Raw genomic sequence first — 18,923 nt, forward strand, 5'->3', positions numbered from 1 at the left:
GCTCTTTTTAAAAAATATATATTTTCATTGATTTCAGAGAGGAAGGGAGAGGGAAAGATAGATGGGAACATCAATGATGAGAGAGAATCATTGATTGGCTGCCCCCTACTGGGATCGAGCCAGCACCCCAGGCATGTGCCCTTGACCGGAATTGAACCTGGGAAACTTCAGTCCTCAAGTTGACGCTCTATCCACTGAGCACAACCGGCTAGGGCTCCCTTCTCACTCTTTAAAAAAATATATATTTTATTGATTTTTTACAGAGAAGAAGGGAGAGAGATAGAGAGCCAGAAACGTCGATGAGAAACATCGACCAGCTGCCTCTTGCACATCCCCTACAGGGGATGTGCCTGCAATCAAGGTACATGCCCCCGACCGGAATCGAACCCGGGACCCCCAAGTCCGCAGACCGACGCTCCACCACTGAGCCAAACCGGTTTCAGCTCCCTTCTCACTCTTGATCCCCAAATCACTTCAGGCTTCATTCCTCAGCCTGTGCCCTCTGCCCAGGCTGGGAGTCGGGCGGGGGTGGGGGGTGGGAAGGAGGAGAGGGGGTGGGGAGAGCGCGTGTCTTGTGCAGGGTCCCCTCCCAGCTGTGACCCATTGGGGAGGCCCTGACATGGGACAGCGCAGGCTCAGGGCATCCTGGCCTTTAGTACCACCGATGTCCACCCGGGGGCAGTAATGCCCAGCCTAAACCCAAAGTCCAGGGACCCCGGGTTGGACCTGGGAGAGGGAGTGCTTTGATGCCACTTCCAGCCACAGCGATGTGCACCACGGCCCCATGAACATGTATGTCCCCCTGAACTGGCTGGGGGCACGGGCTGGGGGCTCAGTGGCCCTTGGCCTGCACCCTGCTTGCCTGTGGGACATTTTCTGGGTCTCCCTGTTCTTTAATATATTTTATTAAATTTTTTTTACAGAGAGAAAGGGAGAGGGATAGAGAGTTAGAAACATGGACGAGAGAGAAACATTGACCAGCTGCCTCCTGCACACCTCCTACCGGGGATGTGCCCGCAACCAAGACACATGCCCCCGACCGGAATCGAACCCGGGACCCCTCAGTCCACAGGCCGATGCTCCATCCACTGAGCCAAACCGGCTTCGGCCCTGTTCTTGTCTGGGAAAGAAGCAGCACCCCCACCCTGGGCTGGCTGTGAGGATTAAGCGCGTTAACCTGTATCCAGTGTCAGCAGGCGGACAGCAGACTCCGCCTCTCCCGTTAGGAAGGGCCCCTCACCCCTGGCTTCCGACACCACAGGAGCCCCCTGGCACCCGGGTGACCTCAGCCCTCGCCCCCTCCCCACTCCCGCCCTCCCCACCAGCCGACAAGAACCACGTGCACATAAGAATATAGAATTTTTATCTTATTTTAGTTTAAAAAAAATAATTGTACCACCGAATGAAGAAGTAGCTCTTTGGGGGAGTGGGGAGGAGAAGGGAGAAGAAGAAGAAAAAAAAAAGCAACAAGCCAAAGAAAAAGAACTTCTTATATTCATCTGTGTAAACAGATCCACTAAGGCAAACGCAATCCAGGGCCGGGGCCGCCGCGGGGGTCAGGGCCCCCTTGCTTCTGTAGATTCTAAGGCCAAAAAAATAAAACCTCTGCATGTCCGACGGGGATTCTTAGACTCTTGGGGGCATTTTTACTAAAATAAAGTTATGGGGTCTGAACAGCAGGGGGCGCTGTCGGGACATACACCAAGAAGTTGCATAACCGTGGCCCCGGCGGCCGTTCACTGGTTGGGACTGGGTGGCGGGCACAGCTTCACGACACAGCGACAGACACACACAGACACGCACACACGTGAGCGAGCACATGGGGGCCGCGCGGGACTGGGCCGGCGGCACAGGGGGGCTGGGGTCCCCATGCTTCCTCTGGGTGGGTGGGGGAGGGGGGGTGACAGGACAGTCCAGTTGCTGGTGACAAGGCCGTGGAAGTCCCTCTGGGGAAGGGGGGTGTGAAAGGCCCAGGGAGGTCCCCGGTTCCCCACGGCCTGGTCCGTGCAAACCTCTTAAAGCACTTCTGGGGCGCCTCCTGGAGGGCGGAGACGTCACTGGTTTCCTTCCTGTGAGGGGCGCCCCTGACCCCCACCCCCCTGCTCTCTCCAGAGCTCCCTGGGACCCTCAGACTGTCCCCGGGGACTAGGTGGTGTTCTGCCCCCGGAGCCTTCCCTGCCATGGCTGCGAGAGTGAGGTAGATTGACACAGCTGTCCCCTCACCCTGCCTGGCTGGGCCGAGCACTGGGGTGGCATGGGGTGCCAGGGCCTGGTCCCTTCACAAAAATAGAAGCCTTTCCTCTGCTTGCCCCCCCCACCCCCCATGCCAGCAGGGAGGAGGCGGGCTGGAGGAACAGGTGCAGGGCGTGGAGCACCCTGAGGTCCCCCTCTAGGAGCCAGCCGAAATTCCTGCCATCTGTCGCTCCCCCAGGCTGGGAAGGGGCGGTCAGCCTGCTGGTGAAGGGCAGGAGGCCTCTGGGCAGGAGGGGAGGAGGCAGGGAGAGGCGTGCGTGGCAGGCAGGCAGGCTCACGGGCAGAGAGCAGCGCTGGAGCAGGCGGGGACAGCCAGGGGTGCGAGAGAGGCAGGGACACAGGGGGGCTGGGCCGGCCGGGAGCCAGCGCTGGGGGCACGGCCTCAGGAACGTGGCAGAGCGCGGGAGAGGCCCGGGCACCCCTGCCAGACCCTCGATGGGCTGTGTTCACAGACGTGTGTGGGTTTCAGTGTGGTCCCTTCAGACACAGGGAGGACCCCAGCTCAGCCTCCGCTCTGCCCCCCTTCCACCTCCCTCCCCAGCCGGCCGGGGCTCCGGGCTGGGGCCGGCGGGCAGGCCCAGCCTGGCTACTTGAAGGTGGACTGCAGCTCCTTGAAGGCGGCCTTCCGCTGCTTCATCTCCTCCGCCTGCTTCTTGCGCTCCTCCTGCTCCGCCTTGATCTCCTCCTCGAAGCGGCTGGACACGTTGATGGCCTGCACCTGGCGGAGGGAGGCGGTGACGGCGGAGGGCTGGAGGGGTCTCTGAGGCTCCACCACATGGGCTTTTTCTGGGGTCCGCCCAGCAGTGCCCACACGGCTCCCCCGCTCACTGCCCTGGGCCGGGCCCTTCAGTCACTGCTGGAGCCTCCGTGTCTCCACTGAGAGCCTGAAGCTCGTAACTCTGACCCCGTGGATTCGCTGGCAGAGATAACACAGGCTCAGCGGCTGCTGTGCAGCGCCGTCCTGTATGTGGGGGCTTCGGATGCTGCATTGTTAACCTGCTTCCTGTCTCAGGGAGACAGCTGACCGGGGTCCCCCCACCAATGGACCTGAACACCCCCTCAGCCCCAGAAGCCCAGGAGGAGGGGGAAGGCGACCTTTGAAGGAATGTTCTTGGCTAACATGGGAAGAGGGAGGAACAAGGGAAGGTGGGCATCCCGGCCCTAGGAGGCCGGGAACCAGGATCCAGGAACCACGGTCCCTTCCATCTGAGCTCCCCTCCATCTGAGCTCCCCTCCATCTGAGCGTGTGCTGAAAGGGTGCTGTGCATGTAAGTGGCCTCTGGGGTGCGCCATACATCCTTCAGGCGGGGCAATGTCTCCCACAGGCCCCAGGAGCCAGTGTGTGTTTCTGGGCCTGCTCTCCTATCTCTGGGCCTACCCTTTACGGCCCAGTCCTGAGTTAGTGGCCAGGGGCCACTGTCCCCTCAAGAATACACACCCCTCAACCACCCCAGGGGCAGCGGGAAAGGATCACAGCCTGGGCGCCAGCTCCCCATCCCCGCCTGCAGCCTCTCAGGGCAGGCAGGGCTCCTGACCCTCGAGCTAACCCAGGGCCGATCGCATCCCGGCCACCCCCGGCCTGGGCAGCACCAGGCTCGGTCCCTCCTCCCACTCCTCACCTTGGCCTCAAAGAAGCTCTTGGCCCCCTTGACGCCCTCGGTGGAGACGTCGATCTCGGAGAGCCGGGCCAGCACGTGCAGCCCGCTGTCCTCTTGCAGCTCCCCGGCCGCTGCCTTGCGGAAGATCAGGAGGAACTGCCAGGGGAGAGAAACGGGGGTGTCAGGGCGAGGGGAGGGAGCCGCCCAGCCCCAGCCGGCCGCCCTGGGAGCCGGGGGTCTGGGTTCTGCCTTTCCTCTCCGGGCCTTGGTCTGCCCATCTGTACAATGGGACACCAGGGGACTCAGCTCCTGCCCTCCCAGGACGCAGGGCTACGGCAGGCCTGCTGGTCCACACTCAGCGGCTACCAGGAGTCTTGATGACCCGGCCTGGGGTTACCTCTCAACGCGGTCTCCCACGTTCCCCAGACTAATCCACGCTACGTCCCATTTACCGAGTCCTAACAAGACAAGACGGGGTCCACGTCACAGAATGAGGAAGATCCAGGGGCAAGAAGGAACATGCCCCAGATCTCAGCCCCAGAAACGGACGAAGGATGTGAACACATGTCCTGTGTCCAAACCCTTATCCTGAACTGCCCGCCCCTTTCTCTGTGCTGCCTGCTAGTTCTCCAAGGCCTGGCCCTTGCTCTTTGGAGGCCTCTTATCCCCCCCTCTCCGTCCCCCAGCATTTAACCCTATGCTGCCTGGGGTCCACTGCCGCTGGGGGGGCCTGTCCCCCTCCACGGGACAGGCCTGCCCGTGGGTCCCGTCTCAGAGTGAGGCCTGAGAGGGATCCGGCGTGCAAACTGCCCCCGTCCTCAGCTCCTCTCGGACCCGCAGCCCCCGTGGCTCCCTCCGCCCGCCCCCTCTCCTCCTGAGTCACAGCAGCGTGTCATTTCACGCTGACGTCTTCCACTCTGCACTCTGGGACCGTGGGGCACAGGGCCTTCGCTGCACCCCAGAGCCCTCACAGGGCCGGGTATACAGAAGTCACTTCGTAAGTGCTCACGACAAGAAATGATGTCCCTCCTCACCGAAGACAAACCCCCTGTGCTCAAGGACAATGCACGCGATGGCAGAGAGGGCTCTCACCTCCCGGAAGCTGAGCTTGCTGTCAAAGTCCTCATCCACCTCCTTGATCATGTTCTTCAGGCCCAGGTGGGTCTGGGGGGCCCCGAGTTTCTCCATCATGAGCTTGAGCTCCATCAGGTCGATGAAGCCGTCTCGGCCGGCATCGTATCTGTGAGCACAAGGAGACAGGCCTGAGGACGTCTGGACACCGCAGACGGTGTGCCAGGGCTCAGAAGGCACCTCCCACCAACATGCCATCATGGACCAGGCTGAGGTCCCAGACGGAGTCCTGATCTATGACCCAACGAGGGCTTGGTTACCTCTGATGATGGGGAACTCACTACCTCCTGCATATTAAAAAAAAAAAGTACTGTTTTGGGCAAGCCTGCTGTACAAGGAAGCTGAAGCCATAGCCTCTCTGTCCCGCATGAGATCTGAACAAGCAGGGAGAGGAAGTTCGCAATACCATGGGGGTACGGATTGGGGGTGGGTGGGCTCTCATGTTAGCATTCATTGACCATTTCCAGGATTACCCCATCTCTCTCCTATCCGTGCCTCCTCCCAGGAGGGAGGCAGAAGGTGCTACGTGTCACAGGGCAGGCCCAGAGGTCACAGGAGGGAGGGCCACTGGTTGTTTTCCCGGGGGCGGCTGGGTGTGCTCAGGGACCGAGCTGGGCAGGGCGCCTGCAGCGAGCTGTGATTAGATGTCGGTTCAGGTCTCTTTCTATCACCCAGCGCCTGGCACAGCCAGGACAGGGTGGAGAGGGGAGTCTAAGCGTCCCTCTCACTGGCCTCCTGGGTAAGAGCCTGGTGGGCGCTGGCCTCCAGACCTGGCCCGGGGCCCTGGGTGAGGGAGGCACTGCCGTGGGGCACAGCTCGGCAGATGTGATGCTGTTCGCACAGACCAGCCGGCCTGCCTGTCTCCTGCTGGGCGGGGAGGATGGGTTTTCTGAGCCCATGAAACCTGGTGCAGTCCCCAAGGCCTCACTGGCTGGGTGACGAGGGGCCGAGTTCCAGAAACCTGTGCAGAAGACTGGACGTTGCTATCTAAACGCACATCTCCATCCTCTGCCCTCCTCGGGGCTCCCGGCCCCTTCCCTTCTCCGGCTGCACATGAGCGCCACACGGCTTTGACATCTAACAGCAGCCACTCTCAGAAACCTGTCCTTGCACCAGGAACCTGACATACTCTATTGTACTTAATTCTCAAAATAACCTTATTTTTGCCCAGCCGCCATGGCTCGGTGGTTGAGCATCCGCCTCTGAACCCAGGAGGTCACGGTTCGATTCCCAGTCAGGGCACAAGCCCGGGTTGTGGGCTCCGTCCCTGGGGGCGTGGAGGAGGCAGCCAATGAATAATTCTCTCTCATCACCGATGTTTCTGTCTCTCTCTCCTCCTTTCCTCTCTGAAATAAATAAAAAGTTTTAAAAACAAGTATTTTATAATGGAGGCTCAGAGAGGTTCAGTGTCCTGTCCAAGGTCACACAGCAGTGAAAAAAAGAGCTGGCCTATCCCCTCCCCCTAGATTGCGTCGGCTTATCAACCCGCACATTTGGTCTGGCCCAGCCCCTCCACATGTCCTGGGGCTGCCAGCAGCACAGAGATGCCTGCCTGGAGCGAGCGCTGAGCGGAGCATTTGTGCGAGGGGTATAAATAGATCCCGAGCAAGTGAGTCAGTGGTTGGCAATGGCGCGGCGCAGGGAACACAGGGTCCCGAGCCTCCTCCCCACCAGGCGAGCGAGCGGAGTGGGGACAGACGGGCCCGCAGTCCCCGGGGCAGTGGCCATGGCTGGGCTGGAAGCAGATGCGAGTGTGTAGAGGGCTGCGGGAGTCTGAGGGTTGGGCAGGCCCATGATCCCACGGTCCAGGCTCCACTCAAAGCTGGAGGAACCTTTTGGGGGGCAGGGGAGCGGCCCCTCCTTCCCGCTTTGGGGCCTGTTTGCCAGTTGGGAAGGGGCTGGGTGGCCCTTAGGGATTGGTTGGAAACAGCCTGGCGAGGACACCAGCTTTCCCAGGGGCTCCCCTCCTGGGAAAACAAGGCTCCGACCGCTTCCTGAACTTGGGCTCCAGTGAAGGTCAGGGGCATGTCAGGGCCGGAGCCGGCTGCCTGGGTTCCGGCAGCCCGTGCCATGTAAGCCTCCAGCCAAGGCTGAGACCCCCTGCCATCCTGGCGACTCGCACCGGGTCACTGTGAGGGCTGGGCTCATGCACGCCAGCACTCAGCACCTGCATCCAGAGCTGGCTCCACCCCTGAAACAAGATGTCGTTACCCTTAGCAAGCTCCTACTATGCAGCAGGCACGCTCTCTTTACACCCCCTGCGCTCAGCCATCGAGGGAGGTCAGCACTCTGTCCCCGTGGACTGAGGAGGGAGCCAGGGCTGCAGAGGTGAAGGCATTGGCCTGAGAACCAGCAGGCTGGGGATTTGAACCCCCTCCCTCCGATTCCCGCCCTCCACTCTCCGCCACCCCGCCCTCTCCTGAGCCCAGCTTTATTTACTGCTCAGCGGCCGGGCTTCTCCCGCAGCTGGAGGCGGCTCAGTTTCAGAGGAAGTGCAGATACAGTGTCCAAACTTGGACGCACACTTGGGCTCTGGCTCGCTTGGTCTTTGGCAGCTCTGGGCCTGGCTGGGCTGCAGCCTAAACCACAGCTTGAGCCGCCGCCTGCATCAATCAAAGGTCAATCAATTACTGAGCCCGGGCTCCGTCCTGGGCGGCTCCAGCCCCCAGGGGTGCAATGCAGGATGGGCGGCTCCAGCCCCCAGGGGTGCAATGCAGGGATCTGCCAAAGTGCCAGTGGATTGATAGCCAAGAAGGGGTGTGTGTGATGGAGGTCAGGGAGGGTCCAGGTGCTGAGGCGGGAGCTGGGCCCCCAGAGGTGCATTGGCGAAGGCTGTTCCCATGAGATCCTGGGAGCGGGCACCCACATATGGGTGGGCTCTGACGTGGGTGGGCTCAGCCAGGCACCAGGGTTAACCTGAAGATGACCTTGAAAGGTTGTGCTCACATCAATTCTGCTGAGACTGACCTGGGTCTGAACCTCTGACCTGTCACCTGCTGGCTGGGTGACCCTGGTCAAACCACCTGTTCCCAAAAACCTCAATTTCCCCATCCTGGGTATCAGAGGACCCATCTCAGGACCGAGGAAAGGGTCAAAAGAGACCCTTAGCACAGATCCTGGTCCAGGGTAAGCACTTAATACAAATAAATAATTAAAAAAATAAAATAAATTTATTATTGTTCACATCTACCTTTAGGATCAAAGATTCCATGAGATTAGAGATATACAACGCCTCATCCACAGCAAGTGCTTAAAAGCTGCTAATGTCGTTATAACCACAGTGGCCACTGAGAACCTTTTGAGAGCCAGACACTATGTTCAGTACTTAGCACAGAATGGTGACAGCCACATTCGTGATAATAAAGATTACAAGGGCTTCTCCCCTGGCGCCAGGCCCGATGGTGCATGGCTGGGTGGACACGCCTGGCTGGGAGATAGGGGGTGGACAAGATTTCCCCAAGGTCCCTCCAGCATCTCCCCCTTTTGTGAAGGCCCCCCCCTCCCCCCACAAGGCCTACCTCAAAGGCCCCGCCCCTGGGGGAGGTGGAAAGACAGGACACAGAGGGAGAGAGGAGCCCCGGCCCTAGGTCACTCCCCTGTCCCTCCTCCTCCAGGGAGGGAAGCGACAAAGGCAGAGACTGTCATTGTCTGGCCACTCAGGAGAGAACCATGTTCTAGGTGGGAGGGCAACAGGCACCCCCCTGGCTGGGGGGGGGGTGGTCTCTCATCCATCAGCCCCTCCCTGAGCTGGAACGGAGGCCACAGGGGGCTCAGAGGACCCAGGGGAAGAGTTGGCACAGGAGAGCCATCTGAACAGCCTGGTCTACCCCCTTCATGCCATGTGGGGGCACGGGGGCCCAGAGCGGGCAGCAACCAGCCAGGGTCACACAGTTGGCAGATCGCAAGATTCCAAAATCTGTCCTCCCTGCCTGCCTGCCTCCCTCTTCTTCCTGGTCCCATGGAGGGTCCTGAATCCTCAAGTTGGCAGGGGAGGGGAGGCCGGGCTGAGAGCCCCATTCCGTTGGCGAGACTGGAAGCAAAGCTCCCGGGCTGGAGCTCAGCACTTCTCTCCGGCCCTGGAGGGAGGTGGCTGCCCCTGGCGCTGTGCCCACATTCCTGCCCGCCTCCCCCTGCACAGCTCTCAACAGCGAGGGCGGCAGCTGCTGCCCCGGCTGCTGGCGACAAAAGCGCCTACCAGCCGCCCTTGGAAGTGGCACAGGCGGCACCACCCAGCGGACTCTGCCCTTTGAGAAGAGCAGGTCCCACCAGCCGGCTGCTCCTCCCCGCTCCCGCCCTCGGTCCCGATAACCAGGAGTCATGGGGGTAGGCACTAATAATATTCTTATGAAATAATGTCCCCATTTCATAAGAATATTATTATTATTTTTTTATAAGAATATTATTAGTGTCTGCTCTTTACTGAGCACTTACTATGTGCCAGGCACCGTGCCGGTGTCCTGAACCAGATCCCCACAAGAACTCAGTGAAGCAGGCATAAACATCCCCATACTACAGATGGAGAGACTGAGGCTCAGGGGGGAAGCATCTTGGCTAAAGCCACACAGTTCACAAGAACACAACTGGGGTCCGAACCCAGGCCGGTTGGGAAACACACACTTTTAGCTGCTACGCTGCATCCTGATGCCACAGACCCTGTAGTGAAGCCCGGGTTGGGGCAGGGACACTGGAGGCCTCCGCATGGAGCCACTGGTGAGGGTCGGATTCTAAATGTGCTTTTCCCGCTTCAATATCCAGAGGACGGGAGGCTCCCTGCCTCCTTCGGGCAGCCCATTTTGGCTTAGGAGCCGCGGTGGAAAGCTGACCCTCACACACACCCTCCCCACCTGTCAGCTGTGCTGCACAGCCTGACGGCAGGTGAGGGGCTATGGCAGCTTCTGCACAGGGGAAGGCAGGAGCAGTTGGCTTGGAGCACAGGGCACCCCGATCTGTCTCTTCTGATTCCAGTCCGAGGCCTTTGCTGATGGCCCCTCTGCCCACGGGAGTCCAGGAGGACAGACAACAGGAGGCGGTGTTTATGGACCAAGAACCCGTCTCCCCGTTCCGCCCACTCTCCCCTGGCCCACCTGGCTTTGGTCTCAGCATTCACAGACCCGGTCCTCCCCCCTCTTGTCTGGGGAGGCCCCAGGAGCTCCTAGGCCTCCACTCTTTGTCCTACGAAATGCGAACCTCGGTCCCTTGGGGCAGGACAGTTCTGCCAGCGAGAGAAATCCTGGCTTTGCTGTTCCGTACGGCCAGCCTGGCCCCGCGGCCAACCCCCGCGAGGGTGGATGCACACACGCTGGGTGATGACGGCCTGGCAGTGCCATCCGTTCCGCACGCCCCCGCCAGACACTGCCTGACTCATGCGGGGAAAACCCAGCTGCTCACCACTTCCTCCCGTCTTATCTGCAGGATCTGAAAGGTAACCCGTGGCCCTGCGTCAGCCCAGGGGTGTGTGTCAGCCCGGGGTGTGTGTCAGCCCGTGGTGTGTGTCAGCCCAGGGTGTGTGTGTCAGCCCGGGGAGTGTGTGCGTGGGCGTGTGCTGCTCTGAGGATCCAGTGGGAGACCCGAGGCTGACGGCAGCCTGCTGGGGGCTGTCAGGGCTGGGGACCATCCTAAGTGGGGGTTCAACCACTTCACACTGGCAACACCCTCCACCCCTGGTGTCAGGGTGGGTTTCCTGCCAGCTCACCCTAAACTGCCTCCCTCCCTCCCTGCCCCTAACACGCACACCCGGTGGATCTGGTTAAAATGCAGATTCTGATCCAGGAGATCTGGGGCGGCACCTGGGCATCGGTGTTCCTACCAGCTCCCGAGCAACGCGGGTGCTGCTCTGTCTGGGTCCCATGGGAGCAAGGACTTGGAGGGAGTGGAGGCAGACCTGGTTTCAAGTCCCGTCTCACGTTTCTTACTTCCTGACCAGTGGTGGGGCTTTGGACAAGTCCGGTGAAGCTTCCCAGGCTCAGTCTACTTATCAGTGAAATGGGTATGATAATCGCACAGGGCGTTCCAGAGATACAGGCCTGGAAAGGAGTGGCCCTTTCAATCAGAGGGAGGCGGAGTGCTGGGGAGGGCTGGGGCTGGGAAGCTGGGGGGGAGGGCCTCCTTCCTGGCACGGAACCCCACTTCTCTGCAGGCCTTGAAAAGCAGAAGTCCGAGCAGCAGAAGGCTGCCCGGCCGATGCCAGCGGGAACTCAGCTGCTGGAGGGTGTGGGACCGTCCCTGCTGAGGTGGCAGTGCTGCCCTCCTCCTTCCCTTCAGGAAAGGCCTTTCACCTCCCCTGAGGCGGCAGAGCCTGGTCAGCTGAGGCCGGCGAGGCCCTGGGGCAGGGCGGGGAGAAGGCTGGAGGTGCAAACCAAAGGGAACTGAAAGTGCCCGGGGGAGGAGAAAGGTGACTCAGAACCCGAAGGGGAGGAGGGCGAGCAGAGGGTGAGCACTGAGGCTGGAAATCCTCCCTCCCCAGAGGGTCTCCCCCTGAGGCTCTGAAAGCCCCCCCCACCCCCCCACCAATACAGGGAGTCTCTGGCTGAAGCAGGTTTGGCTGAGTGGATAGAGCATCGGCCTGCGGACTGAAAGGTCCCAGGTTCGATTCCGGTCAAGGGCATGTACCTTGGTTGCGGGCACATCTCCAATGGGGGTGTGCAGGAGGCAGCTGATCCATGTTTCTAACTCTCTGTCCCTGTCTCTTCCTCTCTGTGAAAAATCAATAAAATATATTTTAAAAAATATAGGGAGCCTCAGTGTCCTCATCTGGTAAATGGGGATAAGGATAGGACTGACCTCCCTGTGTGGGTGTGAGGGTTAAATTCAGTTTCTGAAATAACACACATGGGCCCCCTTGGGAGTAAGTGGCCTCGGCGGCTCCACTGAGCAGGGAGAGGGTGGGAGGCAGGGGCTGGCGGAGGAGGGCCCAGCGTCATGGTGTTCCCTTAGGACTCAGTGCTCGCGGGAGAAATAAAGAAATGGGGCCTCCCGTCTAGAGTCCAGTGGGCCCCTTCTCTTTCCCCAAAGGCCCCTGTACACACTGCTCTCTGCGCCGTTAGGCTCCTCGAGGGCAGGGACGGGGACCCCGTAGTTTCTGGGTGGGACTTGCTCACAGCAGGACCTTATGTAACGTCTGTTAGATGAGTGATCCAAGGAGGGGGTCGAGGTTTTCCAGAATGCTCCACCTATGCTCCCCAAGACCCACAGACCAGACCCCACAGTGGACTCTACAAAGACTTAGGGCTTCTGGAACCGAACCCTCAGAACTTCACCCGGTTCTGCAGCCCCGGGGGAAACAGGCTCGGAGAAGCCGGGCATCCGATCGGGCGTCGGAGTTCCGCTTCTGAGCCACTCCGGAGCCGCTGTCTGCTCTCCCCCTTTCTCTGCCGCCCGCCTTCCCGTAACTACGCAATCATGAATTCCTGTCCCCGTTTTCGCTATGTATCAAAGCCACGTGGAGCTGTCAATCAGAGCGTCTGTGGGCAGGGGCGTCTGCTTTGCTGGGTCCCTGTCACTCTGGCCCGAAGCGGGCGGCGTGCTGCCAGCCCAGGAGCTCCCTGGGGGTAGGCGGAGGCAGCGCGGTGACAGCTCAGACGACCGCCATTGGGGCTGGCGCTGATGGTGACAGGAACTTACTAAGGACTTACTTCGTGCCAAGCCCCGGGCCCAGTACCACGTGCCACCCCCGTGAAGGGGGGTCCCCTGACTCTCCCTGTTCTGGGGTGAGGAACCGAGGCTCAGAAAGGGCTCGGTGTTCCTTCGGTCCCAGGGCCCAGAGCCGCAGAGTCCAAAGGCCCTTCCTCTAACCACTGCACCACACTGCCTTCCAGGGAGGAGAGGGGAGGAGCTGTGAGCGGCAAGGATCCGAGCAGGTGAAGAGGAGGGAAGAGAAGTCCAGCAGAGGGAAGCCTGCCTCTGACGCAAGGGGTCATGAGACGAGGCGGCTGGGGACGGGGCTGGGCGAGGCAGGGAACTAGGGCATCTTCCTCGGATTCCACAGCCCGCTCAGCATTACACGCTGCCTACGTCTCCAGTGGGTCTCCGCTTACAAAACCCTGCAGAGTCCCAGGCAGGCTGCTGCCAGCCCAGAGGGGCCCCCTGGACGTTCTCTGGGGCCACGCCTTCCCCGCTTGCCTGGAGGTTCCAGAGACGGCCCTGGGGTGAGGGTGGAGCAGAGGCAGCGGGCGCAGCCTGAGCTGCACAGGGAGGGAGGATGGGTTGTCCAGGCTCCGCTGACGTGGTGCACCCACGGGCCGGCACTGTGCCAGGCTCCACACGTGTCACCTCCTCGCAGCTCCAGCCCCAGAAGCGGGCACCATTGTCCCCGCTGCCCGGACAAGGGCGCTCTGCTCAGCCACTGAAAACCTCCCTGTGACCCCACTGCACCTTTCCGGGTCTCAGCTTCCTCTTCTGTAAAATGGGGAGAAGGGCTGGAGTCCACCCTCGAGGTCTGTCCCTGCTGGAACCTGCATGGCTGCGGGGTGAGGTCAGGGATGGGGGTGCAGAGCCCATGTTCCCCGTCCCCTTTACCGCGTTCCCCCCCTCCCCCAATCTCCCTCCTCTGGAAGCATCTGCCCACGAACACGGGATGGATGGACTGGAAGACCCTGGGAGGGAGGCAGTTCTGCCACCTAGGAGGGCTCGGGACCCCTCGGTCACTGCCGAATCCCCTTTGGGAATAATCAGAGAGAGCATGCTCCTTACAGGCGGGAAGACTGAGGCTCAGGGAGGGCAGGCACACTAGTAGCGCAGGGGTAGAGTTAGGTGACCAGACATCCTGATTTTTAACAATTTGGCCCGCGGCTCCCGATCGGGAATTTTTTAAAAAGCCGCGGGCCGCGGGCCAAATTGTTAAAAATCGGGACGGTCCCGCCAAAAGCGGGACGTCTGGTCACCTTAGGGCAGAGGCACAAGACGCCCAGGCTCCTGGCCGCCAAGAGCAGGCCGGCTCCCAGCTCCCGCTGCCCTCCCGTCTCTCACGGGGCTCTGGCGGACGGCTTCCCAGGAGGGCCGGACCCCCTACCTGCCCGGGAGCTGGGGACCAGGGGGGCAGCCGCTCAGCGGAGCCCTGGCTGTGGTCCCGAGGCCCTGCTGGGGCCCAGCGGGTGGCAGCCCCTCTCGGGCAGCAGAAGCAGAACGGGCGTTTTGTCCTCCAGAGAGCCTGGCTGCTGGCCGCTCCCGGCCGGCCTCGGCCTCGGCCTCGGCTGGCACAGAGAAGCCTTGTTTCCTTGAATACAAAACCTGCAGCTTTCCATTCAGGCCGGGCCCCTGGCGGGCAGCACTTCCTTCCCTCGAAGTCCAGCTCCCTGGCCCCTTCCTGCCCCTCCCCCCGCCCAGCGCCCCCAGCAGCAGGCGGCAGCGGGGCCAAGAGGCGGCCTGCAAGGGCCCCACTCCCCCGAGTCCTCCTGAAGTTCTAGTCAAACTAACACCAGGAACAGACTCTGCAACCAGCCAGCTTGTTCTGCAAACGTGGACCACTCCCCCAGCCCCGAGGCCCTGCGCTGTGAGCAGCTCAGCTGGGCTCCCCAACAGCTCATGCTTTTCTTAGGGGGGGGGGTAATGGGGGAGGCATGCGTGGAACCCCAAGAGAAGGAGGGCTCCAGGGGAAAGGAGGGGGTGCTGCTGGGTGGGCTCCTGGGCAGAAAATCACCCATGAACACGGAAGGGGAGCTGGAGGATCGTGTTTTCCCACGTGGGAGCCAACGGCTGTGACGGGGAACACGGAAAGAACATAGGCTTTTGGAGTCAGAGACTGGCGTGTTCCGATCCTGATAAGTTACGTCTGTGCCCAAAACCCCCAATGGGCCATGGGAATGACGGCCGCCCTTGGCCTAGGAGAGGCAGTGAGCTCCTGGGTGCCTCAGTGGGGGATCTCGGCTGCACTGAGTCACCTCACCTGCACTCCCCCGGGGGCAGCCCCTACAAGGAAGTTCCCGACAGGCAAGCGACACCCATCCTGGGCTCAAGGAGCCGTCAGTCTATTCCTGCCAGAGTTTTGGAAACCATCACCTCCTGGAAATCTCCTCGTTGGGCCATTTCCTCGCTTTCCTGACCGCGCCAGTCTGTGGCCGGGAAGAAACTTTAGAACTCCCAGCAAGCCAGTCAGAGAGGCAGCTGCCGGGCCTGGGAGCGGCGTGCAGAGGCCCCGAGGGGGGTCCAGGACTGCTTTCCCCCAGGGTGGCCCCTAGAAGAGTAGGGGGCACCCAGCCCGCCAGGCCTGGGAACCAGAAACCTCTTCCCCTGTGGTTGGGGCCAAATGCAGAAGCAGCAGCTGCAGCAAGGGCGAGAAGTGGGAATCCAGCTCTGAGGTTGCAAAACCCCACCTTGTTGTGCTTCCGGCTGGCCTCGGGCTGGACAGCCAGCTGTCTGTGGCGGAGATACAGTCCCAGCCCCCAGCCCCCAGCCCCCAGCCGGCTCTACCTCCCGCCTGGGGCTGTTTGTCCCTGGTCAGAGGCCTCCTGACTCCTCCACCCCAGACCTGCTCTCCACTTCCTCCCAGACCCACTCAGACCAGGACTCCGGGCTGGGCCCCCTCCGGGACAGGAAGTGGGAAGGGTGCCAAAGGAAGGGGGGCCAGAGGGTCGTGTGACTGACCATCTCCATCCCAACGGGGTTGATTCAGGGATGACCAGAGGGGACCTGGCACCCTTTCTCTCCTTCAGCAGAGCGAGGAAGGGTGTTTTGTTGAGGGGGAAGGGCTTAGTCCACCCACCGGGTGCCTGTCCAGCCTGTCGAGCACACAGGTGTGGTCCCATGTGCAGGGAAGGGTAAGGCTGAGAGCAACTGGGAGGTGAGGAAGGTGTGGGCATCCGGGACCCTGTGCGGGGCGAGAAGGGGACACACAGTAGCAAGGAGGACACAGGGGAGGGGGCGCAGAGCGATGGGACTTCCTGACAGGAAGCAGGGGGCAGTGATGGCAAAGCGGCTGGGTGGGGGTTGGGGTGAGGGCAAGAGGAGGGAGGGCCCGTATGTGGGGAGTGGAGGGGACTGAGCCCTTAGGAGATATGTGTGGAGGTGGGGGGGAGGGAGAAGTTGCACATACCTGCCAAATGGGGAGGGGCAGGGGCTGAGGGGTCCCTCTCTGGGGAGACCACGGGAGGGTCAGGCTCAGGGTCCTGGCTAACAGAGTGGAGGGCGTAGGGGTGGGAGTGGCTGAAGGTTTTTATCATAGTTTGCTCCGGGGTGCTAAATATCTACAGGGGGAGGGGGAGGGGGAGGGGGAGGGGATCTGAGACAGGCAGAGGGAACGAAGAGACCCCAAGTGAGGAATGCGTGTGGCATGGGGTGCAGGGTATGGCTACCTTTGCTGGGGGGGTGGGTGGTGTTGAGGTGGGAGTGGGAATTCCCGTAGCTTGTGGGGGGTGGAAGGGACGCCTAGGGAGTCCTCAGTCTCAGTGTCAGATGGTGGGGGGAATGTCACGAACAGGGCAGGTCTTAGGCAGGAGGCCCGGTGTGTTCAGAGCCATGTAAGCAGAGATAGCGGGGGCTCCCCGGGCTCGAGACGATCTAGAAGGAGCCGCGGGTCCCCCACTCCTGTGCCTGTGTCTGGTGCACCCGGGGTGGCGTCACCCAGCTGAGGGGTCGGAGCCAGGGCCTGGGGATGCCCAGACCCGTTGGCCCGGTGGGGCGGAGGGTCCCTGCAGCTCGTGTTTACCTGGAAGGGGCCGCTGGGTCCCCATCCCTGGTGTGCGGGGGTTCGGGGAGCTGGGCTGGCAGTGGGGGTCCCCATCCCTGGTGTGCGGGGGTTCGGGGAGCTGGGCGGGCAGTGGGGGTCCCCATCCCTGGTGTGCGGGGGTTCGGGGAGCCAGGCTGGCAGGAGGGGGTCCCCATCCCTGGTGTGCGGGGGTTCGAGGAGCTGGGCGGGCAGCGGGGGTCTCGGGCGGCGCGGGGTCGGGGCTGGGGCCCGCGGCGGCCAATGGTGGGGGGTGGAGGGGGCACTCACTGCTTGAACATCCTCTCCATGTCCTTGATCTGCTTCCTGGAGAACTCCTTGAACTCGGTGTAGGGGTTGAAGACGCGGCGGCTGGGCGACTGGGGCTCGCCGAGGCCCTGGTTGAGGTCGGCGCGCCGCAGCAGCTTGGCGCTCAGCTCGTCGTCCGCGCTGCCCAGCGCCTCGGCTGCTTCGTCCTGCGCCCCGGCCGCCGCCGCCCCGTTCAGGCCGGGCTGCCCGGAGGCCTCGCCGCCAACCTCGCCCTCGTCCTCCATCTGCAGCCGCCGGCTCAGCTTGCTGGCCAGCTCGTCCGTGGCCATGGTGGCCCGCGCGGCGCTCGCCTCGGCCGCCCCTGCTCGCCCGCCGCGCGCCGCGCCGCCTCTGGCGCGTCTCCTCTTCCTGACACTCCCCGCCCGGCCGGCCCGCCCCGGGGGAGGGGCCTGCGCCCCGCGGGCCCGCCCGCTCCCCGCCCCGGCCCCGCCCCCGCCCTGGCCCCCCGCCCCCGCCCCGGCCTCACCCTCGCCCTCACCCAGGCCCCGCCCCGGCTCACAGCCCCGCCCCCTCCCCGGCCCCCGGCCCCGCCCCAGCCCTGGCCCCCGCCCGGCCCCGCCCTCACCCAGGCCCCGCCCCGGCTCACAGCCCCGCCCCCGCCCCGCCCCCGGCCCCGCCTCAGCCCTGGCCCCCGCCTCGGCCTTGCGCAGCGGCCGCGGGGACTCTGAGTCAGCCGGGGGTGCAGAGCCCGCCAGCACTCCGCAAGGACCCAGCCCCGTCTCCATGCTTTCTGCGCCCCTAGAGCCGGGGTGGTCGGGCCGGAGCCCGGAGCCCGGCGGGAAGGAGGAGGGGCTTCCCTCTCTGCTGTCTGGAGGGAAGGGGGGTCAGGGCTTTGGGGGTCGCCGCCCCCACCCCCTGCTCCGGGATCTCCACGCGGTGGAGTCGAAATCACGGCTGTGTCCGTGACACCCTGTCGGTCGTCATGGAGACGGCTGGTTGTTACACACTGGGGTTGTCACCGGGGTTTGCATGGGTGTGAAGAAGGTGGGCCTAGGGAGCAGGGACTCCCCCGGCCCTCCCCCTGACGCCCCCAACTCCTCCGGTTTAGATGTAAGCTGCTGCATCTGTTAGAAAAGGATGGACCAGTGGCCGCGAGGATGTCGAGATGCGGCTGGGCCTCAGCCCTGAAGGGTGTCGGAGCCTGGGGGAGAGCGAAAGAGGCTCCCCCCGCCCCACCCACCTCGGCCCAGCTCATCGCAGGGATGACTTAGCGGAATGCGTGCTGGGCCACGCTGTCTGCTAGGGCCTCCGAGGAGACGCGTCCTCTGCAAAGGCGCACAGGATGCAGTCTGGCCTATGGTCTGGCCTGTCACCTTCACACTGCAGAGCTGTGCACCTGCAGCCAAAGCAGCCCACGGCGGGGCCTGCAGAGCGGGTAGGAGGAGGGTGACGTTTAATAATCAGAGTCCTCGCCTCCGATCCAGACAGACAACCCCGGATCTCTGGGGTTCGGCCCTGAACTCTGTATGTCAGCCAGCGCCCCAGGGAGGGCTGCTCTCTGACGTCAGAGAATCAGTCATCTAGAAGGAGGGGCGTACTTATTCTCTAAAACGTTATTGGGGTGCTGAAGACCCCTCTGCAGACACCCCGCCCGCCAGCCCAGGTGCAGAGAGAAGATGGACAGGGTTCAGGGTTTAGGAAGCCGTGTCTGGAGGCAGGGCAGCGCCCTGGAGGGAAAAAGCCAGCAGCGGTTCCAAAGTGATGTGAACGAACAGCCTCTCGATTGATAGTTGTCGGTTTGCCAGAGTTTTAAAATATTGCCAAATTAATTTAAAAGGCAGTTTAAAGAGAACAAAATTGAAAAAAAACCTTGGCGTTCAGAAAACATGAAATTTTCATTAACTTATTTTTGAGATAGTTTCTGGATTCAATAAAGCAGCTCAGGTTAAATGACGTGTGTGTGTGTGTGTGTGTGTGTGTGTGTGTGTGTCTTTAAAGCTTGGAATTACGCTCCTGTTGGTCTTAGGCAGTTTGGC

General features: G+C 62.0%; 1 protein-coding gene across 1 annotated transcript; it reads right to left on the reverse strand.

The window, feature by feature from the left end:
• Positions 1-1,346: 1,346 nt before the first annotated feature.
• EFHD2 (EF-hand domain family member D2) lies at positions 1,347-17,296 on the reverse strand. Its single transcript, XM_036448177.2, has 4 exons — positions 16,909-17,296; positions 4,944-5,091; positions 3,873-4,007; positions 1,347-2,971 (listed from the first exon to the last, which is right to left on the reverse strand). The coding sequence occupies exons 1-4, from the start codon at positions 17,214-17,216 to the stop codon at positions 2,840-2,842; spliced, it is 723 nt and encodes a 240-aa protein (XP_036304070.1). The 5' UTR covers positions 17,217-17,296; the 3' UTR covers positions 1,347-2,839.
• Positions 17,297-18,923: the final 1,627 nt, after the last annotated feature.

This window comes from Pipistrellus kuhlii, unplaced genomic scaffold (assembly GCF_014108245.1).
Source record: "Pipistrellus kuhlii isolate mPipKuh1 unplaced genomic scaffold, mPipKuh1.p scaffold_m20_p_2, whole genome shotgun sequence".
NCBI lineage: Eukaryota > Metazoa > Chordata > Mammalia > Chiroptera > Vespertilionidae > Pipistrellus > Pipistrellus kuhlii.